This window comes from Lycium barbarum, chromosome 5, assembly GCF_019175385.1.
Source record: "Lycium barbarum isolate Lr01 chromosome 5, ASM1917538v2, whole genome shotgun sequence".
In the NCBI taxonomy this organism is placed as follows: Eukaryota; Viridiplantae; Streptophyta; class Magnoliopsida; order Solanales; family Solanaceae; genus Lycium; species Lycium barbarum.
In genome coordinates this window covers 115,895,282-115,909,391 of record NC_083341.1, presented here as the reverse complement: position 1 = coordinate 115,909,391, position 14,110 = coordinate 115,895,282, and the positions used below count along the sequence as shown (strand labels likewise).

At 35.6% G+C, this 14,110-nt stretch overlaps 1 protein-coding gene and 1 non-coding gene across 2 annotated transcripts; one reads left to right on the top strand and one right to left on the bottom strand.

The window, feature by feature from the left end:
• Nucleotides 1-1,496: 1,496 nt before the first annotated feature.
• On the top strand, nt 1,497-1,635 carry LOC132643109 (small nucleolar RNA Z247). Its single transcript, XR_009583552.1, has one exon. It is a non-coding gene; the product is annotated as a small nucleolar RNA Z247 (small nucleolar RNA).
• Nucleotides 1,636-11,719: 10,084 nt separating this feature from the next.
• Nucleotides 11,720-13,738, bottom strand: LOC132639651 (uncharacterized). Its single transcript, XM_060356092.1, has 2 exons — nt 13,295-13,738; nt 11,720-12,859 (listed from the first exon to the last, which is right to left on the bottom strand). Exons 1-2 carry the CDS (start codon nt 13,736-13,738, stop codon nt 12,161-12,163), a joined length of 1,143 nt encoding a protein of 380 aa, XP_060212075.1. The 3' UTR covers nt 11,720-12,160.
• Between the last annotated feature and the right edge of the window lie 372 nt (nt 13,739-14,110).

Sequence of the window (14,110 nt, the reverse complement as noted above, 5' to 3'; positions counted from 1 at the left end):
CCAAATTACAACTTTAATATCAGGAGTAAGCGGTCGTTGTCAAATATAGAACCCAACAAGGTTGGAGTCGAATCCCACAGACAATACGATGAAGAAGAATACTTAATAAGTGTAACACCCGACTGTTAGTCTATATTTTCAGGGGAAGGGAAATATAATAAAAATTTGATTGTAGTTTGTTCATTAAAAACTGAGAATGGTATAGAATGTAAACAATTGGTAAATGGGACTAAGGTTGTGGTTCCAATGGAGAGTAATGCGTTTGGGTGTCAATTCAACTTAATTTATATACCTAGGTGCATTAAGCCAAGGGTCACGCGATTCTTGCCAAAAGTTTTCCAACCAAATCAGCAAATTTCATCCTAAGCTTTTCCAAGCCCTAGGATGTTTTATAAGAGAGCACCCATGTAGCCTCAACTAGCTTTCCTATTCCTAGCTCAAGCTATTAGATGGATTTAATGACCCACATTGTTGCTATTAACTCTTTTCCTAACCTCTACTTTCTTTTCCAAGCAAAGTAATGGTATTAAGGCACAAGTAATGTTGTACACCATCACAAGACATTGATGCTTGAAGAGTTAATAGAAAACACCATTAGCATACAAACATAGTATGCATATGAAACCCAATCACATAACTAACACATTGGATACCACAACCTTAGCTGAAAGATTAGCTACTAATATTCATTAAAAGTAAAGCAATCAAGTAAAATGTATTCATAAATCTTACAAAAGTGTTGGATGACGAAGATGACAAAGCTAAAAGAAATCTCTTAAATGCTTCAACAACCAACAGTAAATGACTCCACAAGAGTCTATGCCAAAAACTGCAGGATAAAAATGAATCCAAAACCCTAGAAAATCTATTTATAGCATGTCCAAAACGGGAACAATTTCCAGACAAAAATGACCCTGTGCATCAGGTGCGTTTCGCACATAGTGTCGCATGTTCAACCCGCGAGTCGCAGGTTTCACCAGACCATCGCAGGTGTCGCATCTTTAGTTATTTGTTGAGCAGCATCCGCGACACCATCCGCGATTCGCATGTTACACCTGCGAGTCTTAGGTGGTGTCGCAGGTTGTGCCATTGTTCAGTTCTGCTGGGTTTTTGCTTCATTTTGCTTCGTTTTGCTTCACATTGCTTCAAGTTGCTTCCGGCACATGTTATTCTACAAATTGACACAAAAACACGAGAAACGACATCAAAAGCACTTGGGGATTTGCAAAAGACTAAGTAATTGGCGTCGAATGAGCCGTAATTTCATGACTCATCAATTGTCAACACTCACAGAGAGTGTTTTGGGGCAAGTTGTTGGTTGTACCACATCCATGGAGGTTTGGCAGACCTTGGAGACTATGTTCGCATTACAGTCTAAGGCACGACTAATGCAACCCCGCCTACAACTTCAGACAATGAAAAAGGGATCCATGTCGATGACGGACTACTTACAGAAGATGAAATCCATTGCAGATAACTTGACTACTGCAGCACAATCCCTCAAAGATGAAGATCTTACCTTGTATATTCTTGGTGGTTTAGGTCCCGAGTATGATGCATTGGTGGTTTCTGTTACCTCTAGAGTTGAACCCATATCCCTTGCTGACTTACATAGGTTGTTGCTGAGCCATGAGACACGTCTTGAGAATCTTAGTATTGTTGAACAAGGGCAAGTAAACTTTACTGCAAAATCTTCAAACTTTAATCCTAAAAGTGATGGTGGCTACAAAAAGAACTTGAACCCAAATCAACATTATGGAGGACGCTCGGGAAGGGGTCGAGGACGTGGTGGCAGGTTCAACAATGCACATGGTCAGACTAACACTTCCACGGGTTCATCCAAGTGTCAAGTGTGTAATAAGTTTGGTCACACGGCTCTCAATTGCTATCATAGGTTCGATCACTCTTATCAAGCCAATCCAAAAACTCAAATGGCAGCCTATGTCGCTCAACCAAATGTTGTATCTGATCCAGCTTGGTATCCGGATTCTGGTGCTACGAACCATCTAAAAAATGATCTCAACAACTTGACTCTTAGAGGAGACTAACCATGGTACAAATCAAATTTTGGTTGGTAATGGAGCAGGTTTGAAAATTTCTCATATTGGTGATTCTAAATTATTATCGTCATCTAGAGCCTTACACTTAAAAAGAATCTAATTTGTCCCAGAAATTACTAAGAGTTTATTAAGTGTGGCTCAAGTTACAGCTGACAACAATGTTTATTTTGAATTTCATCCTCGTTTTTGTGTTGTGAAGGATCGGGCAACGGGGAAGGTACTACTGGAAGGGAAACTTGAGCATGGCCTTTACAAGCTTCTTTTCACCCGCAGATCCAATTGGCAGTCCTCAAATAAACCACAAGTTTTTCTTGTGTCCAAATCTTCTTTTGATGTTTGGCATAGTATATTAGGTCACCCCTCAATAAAAGTCATTCAAAGTGTTGCTAGAACAATTGATTTTCTCATTCCAGCAAATAAGAGTTCTAGTGTTTGTGCGTCTTGTCAACAAGGAAAAAGCCATAAATTACCTTTTACTTCGTCCTCGTCTATGGCTTTGAATCCCTTAGACTTGATTCACTCTGATGTATGGGGTCCTGCCCCTCATTTATCAAATAATAAATTTCGTTATTATGTTATTTGTATTGATGATTGCACAAAATTCACTTGGTATTATCCCATGTCCTCTAAAAGTGAAGTCTACTATATCTTTTTGCGCTTTAAGTCTCAAGTTGAAAATTATTTTGAGCGTAACATTAAAGTAGTTCAATCAGATTGGGGTGGAGAATATAAAAAATGTTCGAAGTTTTTTGAACAAGTTGGAATTCTGCATCATATTTCTTGCCCTCATACCCATGAACAAAATAGATCCGCGGAACGAAAACATCGCCATATTGTTGAGACTGGCTTAACATTATTGGCTCATGCTTCACTTCCTCTTCATTTTTGGGATGATGCCTTTTCTACCATTGTGTATCTCATCAATCGTATGCCTACTCCTGTTCTCCATAACATCTCACCTTTTGAGAAATTATATAAGAAAATTCCTAATTATAATTTCTTAAAAGTTTTTGGGTGTGCTTGCTATCCTTACTTAAGGTCATACAACTCTCACTAACTTGCTTTTAGATCTTCCCAATGTGTTTTTCTAGGATATAGCTCGAATCACAAAGTCTATAAATGTCTTCATGTACCTACTGGTCGCATCTACATAACTCGTTATGTTGTATTTGATGAGTCGATTTTTCCGTTTGCACTAAACAAGAGTATGTTGCCTGTGTCACTGCCTCCTTCACAAGTGACTTCAACGTTACATGTAGTTGCCCCATGTTCAACATCTACTTCTTCCCTTTCTTCCATGCAAGTTCCTATACATTCAACTCCAATGCAACCCCTTCAAAATCTAACCCCTCCAGGACCTTCATTACCTCCCCTTCTACCTATTAATTCTCCTAAGTCTCCACCAATGTCCCTAAATTCACTTCCAACAGTGAATCTCACTGTTGATTTGCCCTTGTTACCAAGTGTAGTGCCTTCAACTTCATCCATTCCATCCAAACCCTTAACTCATTCCAAAACCACACACTCTACTGCTTATGTCCCACGCCATATGGTCACTAGACATAAAGCTAAGCACTCTCATTCTCAAGCCAACTTGACCACCAAATATCCCCTTCCTAGTTCTCCTCTGCCAATTGAGCTTACTTGTTTCACTCAAGCCGATAAGGATGTAAATTGGAGAAAGGATATGCAAGAGGAATATAATGCTCTCATCTAAAATGGTACTTGGACCCTTGTGCCTGCATCTAATGCAAAGAACATTGTTGGTAGCAAGTGGATTTTCAAACTTAAGCTTCATCCGGATGGTTCTATTGAGCGATACAAGGCTCGTTTAGTAGCTAAAGGGTTTAATCAAGAAGCTGGCATTGATTATCATGAAACATTCAGTCCAGTTGTGAATCCTACGACCATTAGAGTGGTTCTTACTTTAGCATTATCAAAAGGATGGTCACTACGTCAACTTGACGTGAAGAATGCATTTTTACATGGTGACTTGCACGAGGAGGTCTATATGACTCAACCAGCTGGGTTTGTTGATCCGAAATATCCTACGCATGTCTGTAGACTTCACAAGGCTCTTTATGGTCTTAAACAAGCTCCTCGAGCTTGGTTTGTGAAACTAAGCGCCGCCTTACTTCATTTTGGATTTCTTGCATCCAAGTCTGATTCATCACTATTTATTTTATATTCTGGTGACATATTCATCATTGTTTTGGTCTATGTTGATGACCTTGTTATTACAGGAAATTCAGATGCCTTCATAAACAATCTTATTGATAAGTTCTCTGGAAACTTTGCTTTGAAGGACCTTGGCAGATTACATTACTTCTTGGGGGTGGAAGTTCACTCTAGTTCACAAGGCTTATTTCTTACTCAGACCAAATATATAAGAGATCTTCTCCAACGTGCCAACATGGAGGGTGCAAAGCCTATTTCAACACCTATGGTGGGAGGCCTTCAACTTTCCAAAGTTGGCAGCACCCCATTTGATGATCCAGGCCTTTATCGTAGTCTTGCCGGAGCTCTTCATTATGTGACCTTAACACGGCCTGATGTATCATTCAGTGTGAATAAATTATGCCAATTTATGCAGTCTCCTACTCAAGCTCACTTTCAAGCACTGAAAAGAGTCTTGCGTTATTTGAAAGGTACATTACATCTTGGTTTACATCTCAAAAAATCACCTAAGCTACTAATTAATGGTTTTACGGATGCCGATTAGGCTGGATGTCCGGATGATAGGCGTTCTACGCATGGTTACTGCATATTTTTAGGCCCCAATTTAGTCTCATGGTGCTCCAAGAAACAAAGAGTCGTTGCTCGGCCTAGTACAGAGTCTAAATACAGAGGCTTAGCTGCTGCTACGGCTGAAATCACATGGCTTCAACATCTTCTTCAAGAATTACATGTCCCTCTACCTTCTGCACCTAAGCTTTGGTGTGACAACTTGTCTGCTACTTATCTTACTGCTAATCCAATTTTTCATGCACGCACAAAGCACATTGAATTAGATTTTCATTTTGTCCGAGAAAAAGTAGCTTCGAAGGACCTTGAGGTTGGATATATTAGCTCATTGGATCAAGTAGCAGATACATTGACCAAAAGCTTACCGGTACGAAGATTTCAATTTCTGAGAGACAAGCTTGCTGTTGTGAACACACAACTTCACTTGAGGGGGAATGTTAGGATATCTAAAGGATAGCTATGTGGTTATTTAAATTGTATCCTATAGTTTTCAAATTCATGCTTTGGATAGACTTCACAGACTCCTAATCCCATTAGGAGTTTATCTCCTCTGTATCTATATATTATGTACGTGTATGTTACAAGTGATAGTGAAGAGAACCATAATTATCTCTAACTCTTTCATACATCACAAAGCCCTATCTTTTTTAATGTTGTGGCAAATATATATGTCATTTCTCATCTTCATCAGCCTAAAGATGTGGGAATAGTTGTAATCATTCTAATAGGGGAATAAGAATTTCGTTTCTTTCTTTCTCCCAATTCCGTTGTTACAATTACACCAAGACTCAAAAAGTTTACTATATGTGGACAAGTAACTAATAATTTGTCACTTGAAAATCCTCGAATGCTCATCACCAGGGATGTGTTTGGTACCGGGGAAAATGACCTCTAGCTAGAAAAATATGTTTTTCACGAGAAAGTTAATACCTGGTGTTGCGAGTTTGGTATAGTCTCAGGGGTGGACGCAGCATTATAGCACTGGATTCATCTGAATACGATACATTCGAAGTTGAGAATAAATTTATATGTAATAAGTCACTAAAATTACAGTAAATAGTAAGCATTAACCCATAATTTTAAAAGTTTAATAGATTTAACGCTAAGACCTTTAAAGATTAAATCAATAGAATTTAAATCACGGATCCGCTTCTATATAGCCCAAGTCAATTTTCATCAAAAAAGAAGAAAATACTTCCATTCGCTTATGGGCGAAATCATTTTCTTTATAACTATCTTAATTTTTAACTTCTTATTACTTGTTTCAATGATTCTTAGATATCATTGTCAATCTTTAGTACTCAAACAATTGATCAAAATACTCTCTAGTTTGTTGATAGTATTACAAAATACCTATACATGCATATATATATATATATATATATATATATATATATATATATATATATATATATATATATATAGAGAGAGAGAGAGAGAGAGAGAGGGAGAGGGAGAGAGAGAGAGAGAGGGAGAGGGAGAGAGAGAGAAGTAAAAGACGAATTAAATAGGTTATACCCAGAATATATTAGATTAAGTAGCTCTAAAATTAATCAACAAAGGCTACAAGAGCTAATTGATATAATATCAGGATTAGGATATACTGTATAAAATCTAGAAAATCCTCTCAGAATCAAGTATCAAAATGCTTTAAGCCATATTAAAAATCATTGTATGAAGCGACATTCTTTTACTAGACAAATAGCTATTAATTATTGGTATTTATATAGGGATATAGAACGTAGACGAGAACTAAAGAAAATAGAAAAAGCTTTAAATACATTTCTAGAAGTAGTAAATACAGAAAATTTATTATCACTAATAGTAAATAGGTTTGTACTAAGTATTATAAACGAAAATACAATATCCGCCATAACTTGGGAATTAAAAGGGATAAGAGACGATATAGAAAGAATAGAAAGAAGAATTAAGTTTCAAAAAGAACAAAGTGTGGATTCCACTAGGATAATAAATAAATCGGGCATAATAGATACCTTAAAAAATTTAGAATATTTAGACTTAAGAATATATCCAGAAAAGAAATATAGAATACTAAAAGACCATACAGTTATAAAGTGTAATTTCAATAATGGAGAACATATAATACATAGTGAAGACTAACAATATAATACTCTAATAGATTTAATAATAAACTTTAGTGAAAAATCTCAGGAAAATAACAAAAATACAACCAGAATAGTGGACGTAATAGAATCTTCACAAAACAAACAAAAGAAGATCTTAGAAAAATTTGAACAAAACTTCGATTTCTGAACAGCGCAAGAAATAGAAATAGATAGAAAAAATCAGTTTTTAAATAATAAGTTTAATATAGAGAAAATACCCCACAAAAAACGAAATAGAAAGGCTAATCAGACCTATTACAGAAAAACCAAAGGAACTAAAAATAAAGACAACCAAACTGGTAGCACAAATAACTCAACAAATTGAAGTTTTAATTACTGATATTAGCGAGCTGAAAAAGACAATAGAAACAATAAAAGAAACTTCTCTTTCATGAGTGAATCAAAGATTTATATAGACGCCTTACAATTAACAAATAAATTTATCCCTACTCTAGAAAGCTATAAAGATTATATCCCTAGCGCCAAATCTGATCAAATAATAATAAAACAAAATAATACTATAATAGCGTTACTATTAGAAGTTAGCAAAAAATTAGATAAAGTAATTAAAGATAAAGAAGTAAGAACCAATATAGAAACCCCAAGAAATAAAGAAATAGACTAATTGATAGATAAGTTAAAAAGGGTAGAGATAACTCCTCAAAAAGAAAAAATAGTTAGAAAACCGCAAAAATGGACCTTCTTTCAATTAGATCAAGAAACGAAGAAGGACCAGAAAGAGCCAGAGTAAGCTTTTCAGATAATATAATAGGTAATAACCTTTTGTCACGAATTCTAAATAGAAGAAAAACAGGAAAAAAATCAACAATTAGATGATGTAATAGACATAGATAGAGATATAATTTTCAAGCAAAATCAACTAAGATTACTTAATCCAAAACTTTATATAATATAGGACGTTTCTCAGGTACAACATAATTATATAGACATTATAGAGAAGAACAATTATCAGGTATAGGAAATAGTGTTACAACAATAAATTTAATTAATTCGGAATCAGTAAGACAAATAAAAAATACTAAAAGGAGCTTAACGCATATGGGATTGATTGTAATAGAAATAAAGGATTAACTAGAAAGAATTTAGGAACCAAAGTACTAGTGGTAATTTATAATGATAGATGGTCAGACTTAAAGAAGTCCATAATAGGATTAATAGAAGTCGATATGACAAATAATGGAGGAATTTTCTATATAAGTCCAGACTTTATGATAAATTTAACAGAATTTGGAAAACATATTAAAATAGGAATACAAACTAAAGAAATGAGTAATGGAAATAATTTAATAATGTGCGTATGATTTTCAGGGAAAATGGCGAATAATAGTAATTGTAAATTCAAGATTAAAGTAGATGATGTCGTAGAAGTAACGGGAAATAGAGGAATTAAGTTAATAAAACCCATAAAGATAAACTCTGAAGAATAGGCAGGATTAGCATGGAATTTAGAATATTTTAATAAGAAAAAAAATATTAAAACCAGAATCTCATTTAATGTATACTAATTCTAGAGGAGAAACTTCAATTAGATTTACCGACTATAACTATACTACCCAACGAGATTTAGATGAAGAAAGTACATTAGAGGAGACTAAATCTACATTTATGAATATTGAAATGATACAAAAAGACTTTGAAGTAGACATAGTCTTAGAAAAAGCAAGAGAAATTCATAGAAAAGATAGAAACTAGAATTTCAAATGTAAAGGATGTAAATTAAGAAATTTAACATTAGAAGAAACAATAGAACATTTCAGAAAATGTGAACTTAGAACAGATAATTGGGAATACAGAGCAGCAAGTATTTCACAAAAGAAATCAAAATTTTTTGATAAAATCTTAGCTGAAATACAAGAAAGTGATGAAGAAATAAAACTAGACTCAATAATAAGTCAAAAAGAATTAATGGAATCAACCTGTTCTAGCCCATTTCAAAGAATAACTGAACCAATTACAGTAGATACTAGTATAGGAAATGTGCCTAGAAGAAGAGTTTTTAGAATAGGTCAAGAAGTGTCAACAGAAAATATAAAACCAACAGGAAAAAGAATGTCTATAGAAGAACTCATTAGGTTACAAGAAGGTGGTAGTAAAGGTAAAATACTGAATATAGCAGCCCACGATCCACAAATGTGGAACTCAGTAATAGACCTTTGGAAATGAATAGTAGTAGCAGATTATATAAAAACATATCAAGATACAGACGTAGAAACAATGTACAAATATATGGAAACTTTCTTAGGAGAATCAACAAAAGAATTATGGGAAGCATACAAGTCAGAGTTTCCACATGAATTTCAAGCTTTGGTAGCCATAGGAGCAAACCCCTATAATTTTACAAACACGTTGCATACTTTAATTACAGGAGAAGACCTGAATAGTGGATTAATAGCATTACAAAGAAATGCAGTAATAAAACTAGAACAGCTAAGCATAAGTAGTTGGTTTCATATTAAGAAATTTTTAAATGACTATTTTATTATTGTACTATTAGTGGAAATGCTTTTGATCAAGAATTATGTAAAAAGTTATTTAATAAATTACCAGGAGCTTTAGGTAGAGAAATAGAAGATAGAAGGTATAAAAGAGAAGGAATAATACAACATCCTAATACAAAATGGTCAATAGGACATAGAATACAACACATAATGGAAATACTACAAGAAAAAATGTTCGCATATATAGATACAAAAACAGTTAAAACAAAATGAAATGTGTTTCTGTAAAAATGGAGTATACACAACTCAAAGCTACGATAAGGATAGTTATAAAAAGAAAAAATATAGAAGGAATAGACCACCACAATATAATAGAGGTTATAATAAAAATAAATATTATCTTAGAAAATCATCAGCTAGAAAACCTTATTTAGATAGAAATAGACATGTTAGAAAATATTGAACAAAAAGAAATTATAAAAATAGATTAGAATGTTTTACTTGTGGAAGTATAGAACATCTAGCAAATACGTGTCCAAAAAGAATAAATAATAAAACAAGAAATTCGCAATTAATAGAAGACTTCCAAGAAACTTTAATAAACGTAGATGAATACATGTCTGATAATGAAAGCATATATTCTATAGTAAGTGTAGACACAGAAGAAAAAGCTAAAACAGACTCATCAGATTCAAAAGAAGAAGAACTAATAAATGAAATAGGATTAGAAAATTTGCATTTAGAAGTAATCCAAGCAAGCACGTTTGTAAATATTTCTGAAGACTGCTATCATGAATTTGAAAGAAACAAAGGCTTACATAGTAACTCATGTTTCCTTTGTAGATGGTACCCAAGTAAAGATATGTCATGTCCCAAAATACCCGCTAGACGTGATTGACACCCAGCAAACATCACCCGCCAGGCGAACCATATATCATACTTTTAATCATTTACAAAAGCACTAAAAGAAAATAAGTGCAGGTCCAACAACGTTATTAATGATAAAAAAAATGTGAAATAGTCACCAACCAAATCCATAATCGATTTATGAAAATCAATCAACGCTTAAGATAAAAGAATCTCTAGCCCACATCCCACGCTAAGACCATGGAGCATCTAACAGAGTTACATGAGTTTGACTGTTGGGCATGTAAACCCAAAATAAAAGAAATAACTAGAAATAAATTAGATAAAGTTGAAATGGCTGCCTCCACGAACAATGTGGTGGCTCACCTCAGCAACAGAATCCACTCACGAAATCTTCAATTACCAGCCTCGTTCTCAACAACAGTATCTGCATGGACATGCAGGTAAGGAGTGAGTTATACATAAATTTAACCCAGTAAGATCCTCGACCCGCCACTTCAAATACCCCTGGAACAAGTGTTAGAAAATACAAACACACAACAAGCACAAAAATATTATGCACATGAATATATCATTATATAGTAGCAACCAAGGTCCAAACCATTGTTTATCAAATATATTATATGTCTCAACACAATTTACACTACGAACCGTCATAACAGCATTTAAAGAATTAGTCAACACTATGAATCCATGGCAACATACACAATGTGCCAAATATGTCAGGAAGCATACACAATGCCCCAATATCATCAAGAAGCATACACAATGCTAAGGGAAGCATACACAATGCCCCAATATAATCAAGAAGCATACACAATGCTAAGGGAAGCATACACAATTCCCCAATATAATCAAGAAGCATACACAATGCTAAGGGAAACATACACAATGCCCCAATATCATGGCTCACAACTATATCACATCACCAAAATAATTTATAAAGAGAGGTTTGGATTATTTGAAAATAAAGTATATGCGGTTGGCCTTAAGGACCACCGATTCTGCCAAGCACACGCTCGCCCCAACACATGGACCAGGCAGACAAAACATATTTTTAAAACGGGTTTTGAAAAGCAAGTACTCAAAGCTTAAAGTCTCACTTACCTCAAATTCACAATTCAAGCACACGTCCCAATAAATCAAAGTTGCGTTCTCGAGTCTCCGTATTGCCTCAAACTATACAAAAATGGATTTAGAATGGTCAAAACCCTTAGGGTAAACCTCTTCTATATTTTTAGAGGCTTAAACGGTTAAAGTCAAATTTTAAAGGACGAAAACGCCCTTTGGTCAATGTGTTCAAAACCCGACAAGACTTGTGTTTTCGGAAAGGTCTTAACGAGAGGATTCCAACGATATATAGAAGTCTAAAATCCGACGCTATTGGCCCTTTCAAATCAATGATTTTGGTTGAAGAACCCTAGAGCTAAACTTTCTCAATTCCTCAAAATATCCCCATGTTTTCACCATAAAGATTTACCCATAATTATGTAATAAACTTAAATAAAATATTAGAGTCATTACCTTGATGATTTGGGAGGAAAATCTTTATTTTTTTCTCCTCTCCCGTCTTCTCCTTTTCTCCCTTTATTCTACTGCGTTTTTTTTTCCTTGTTTCTGCTTCTATCGTTTCTAGTTTTCTATTCACGTCTGATGCTCATCAGACTCTTATTCCTTTTTCTCTTTATTTTCTTTTTCTTCTTTTTGTGGGCTTAGCCCACATCTCTTTTTTTTTTTCCTAAAGGACCCTTTAATCCTCCTTTTCTTTTATTTTGTACCACTTAATTCTTCTACATATAATTTTTTTTATTTCCTTCTTTTATTTAAATTACCAACTAAGCCTAAAAAAATATGGGTTATTACATTCTCCACCACTTAAAATGACGTTCGTCCTCGAACGGATCTAGATCATACCTGTCGCGTCAAATAAATGAGGATATTTATCTCGCATATCCGTCTCAGACTCCCAAGTAGCCTCCTCGGTTGGATGATTACGCCACAACACTTTGACTGAAGCTACCTTCTTCGACCTCAATTGTCGCACTTGCCTATCAAGAATAGATATCGGACCCTCCTCATGAGTCAAATTTTCATCGAGCTCCACATCCTCTGGTTGAATCTTATGGCTATCATCACCGACATATCGTCTTAGCATAGACACGTGAAATACAGGATGAACAGCAGACAATCTCGGAGGTAAAGCAAGTCTATATGCCACCAACCCATTTCGATCCAAAATCTCATAAGGACCAATGTACCTAGGACTTAACTTGCCTTTCCGACCGAATCTCATAACTCCTTTCATAGGGGATACTTTTAAAAAGACTTTTTCCCCCTTCATGAACTCCGTATCACGTACTTTCTTATCTGCATAGGACTTTTGTCTACTTTGTGCTGTCTGAAGCCGTTCTCGTATCAATGCAACGTTTTCCAAGGCTTGCTGAACCAGATCTGGACCTAATAGTTGTGCTTCGCCCAGTTCGAACCATCCAACTGGTGAACGACACCTGCGACCATATAGAGCCTCAAACGGCGCCATCTGTATACTCGATTGGTAGCTGTTATTATAAGCAAACTCTGCCAAAGGCAACTGATCGTCCCACTGACCACCAAAATCAATCGTGCAAGCTCTAAGCATGTCCTCTAAAATCTGAATAACTCGCTCAGACTGTCCATCAGTTTGTGGATGAAAAGTTGTACTCAACTTGACCTGTGAACCCAACGACTTTTGAAAAGACGTCCAAAACTCAGTAGTAAATTGTGCACCTCGATCAGATATTATAGAAATAGGCACACCATGAAGTCGTACTATCTCACGGAGATAAATATTTGCAAACTGCTCTGCGGTATGAGTAACCCGAACTAGTATAAAATAAGCGGATTTGGTGAGTCTATCCACAATCACCCAGACTGAGTCATGTTTCTTGAAAGTATTCGGCAAACCAACTACGAAATCCATCGTAATTGTTTCCCACTTCCACTCTAGGATAATCAAGTTTTGCATTACTCCGCCGGGTTTTTGATGTTCATATTTGACCTGCTGACAATTTAAGAAACTTGTCATATGTTTCAAAATATCAGCCTTCATACCTTTCCACCGATATAATCCACGCAAGTCTTGGTACATCTTCGTAGCACCTGGGTGGATGGAGTATCGCGAGCTATGAGCCTCTTCAAGAATTAGCTGCTTCACATTACCCACCATAGGAATACACAGTCTACCATGACAACGTAACACGCCTTCATCATCAATAGAGAATGACTTAACGCCCCCATTTTGCACTCGATCTCGCAATCTAGCAAGACGGGGATCTTCATATTGGCAAGCTTTGACCTGCCCCATTAAGGACGATTGTGCCATCACAACTGCAAGTAACCTTCCTTGTACTGTATGATCAATCCGAACCCCACGGTTGGATAATGCTTGAATATCCTTAGCCATAGGTCGTTCTTCAGCAGTAAATCGAGCCAAGCTGCCCATAGACTTTCTACTCAAGGCGTCTGCCACCACATTCGCCTTACCAGGATGATACAAAATAGTAAGATCATAATCTTTAAGCAACTGTAACCACCGTCGCTGTCTCAAATTCAGATCTTTTTGCTTGAATATGTATTGTAAACTCTTGTGATCAGTATAGATTTCACACGGCTCACCATAAAGATAGTGACGCCAGATCTTGAGTGCAAATACAACTGCGGCCAATTCTAAGTCATGAGTTGGATAATTCTTCTCATGTTTCTTTAGCTGTTGAGACGCATAAGCTACCACTTTACCATTCTGCATCAAGACACAACCCAACCCAACCCGACTCGAGATGCATCACAATAAATGGTGAAACCACCCTCCTCAGTA

Bases quoted from the DNA above. Each gene is read 5' to 3' on its own strand.
- LOC132639651 (XM_060356092.1), bottom strand. From the start codon at position 13,738: ATGGGCAGCTTGGCTCGATTTACTGCTGAAGAACGACCTATGGCTAAG. The intron at 12,860-13,294 runs GTCAAATATGAA...TTTGGTGGTCAG, and splicing joins GTTTCTTAAATTGTCAGCAG to TGGGACGATCAGTTGCCTTT.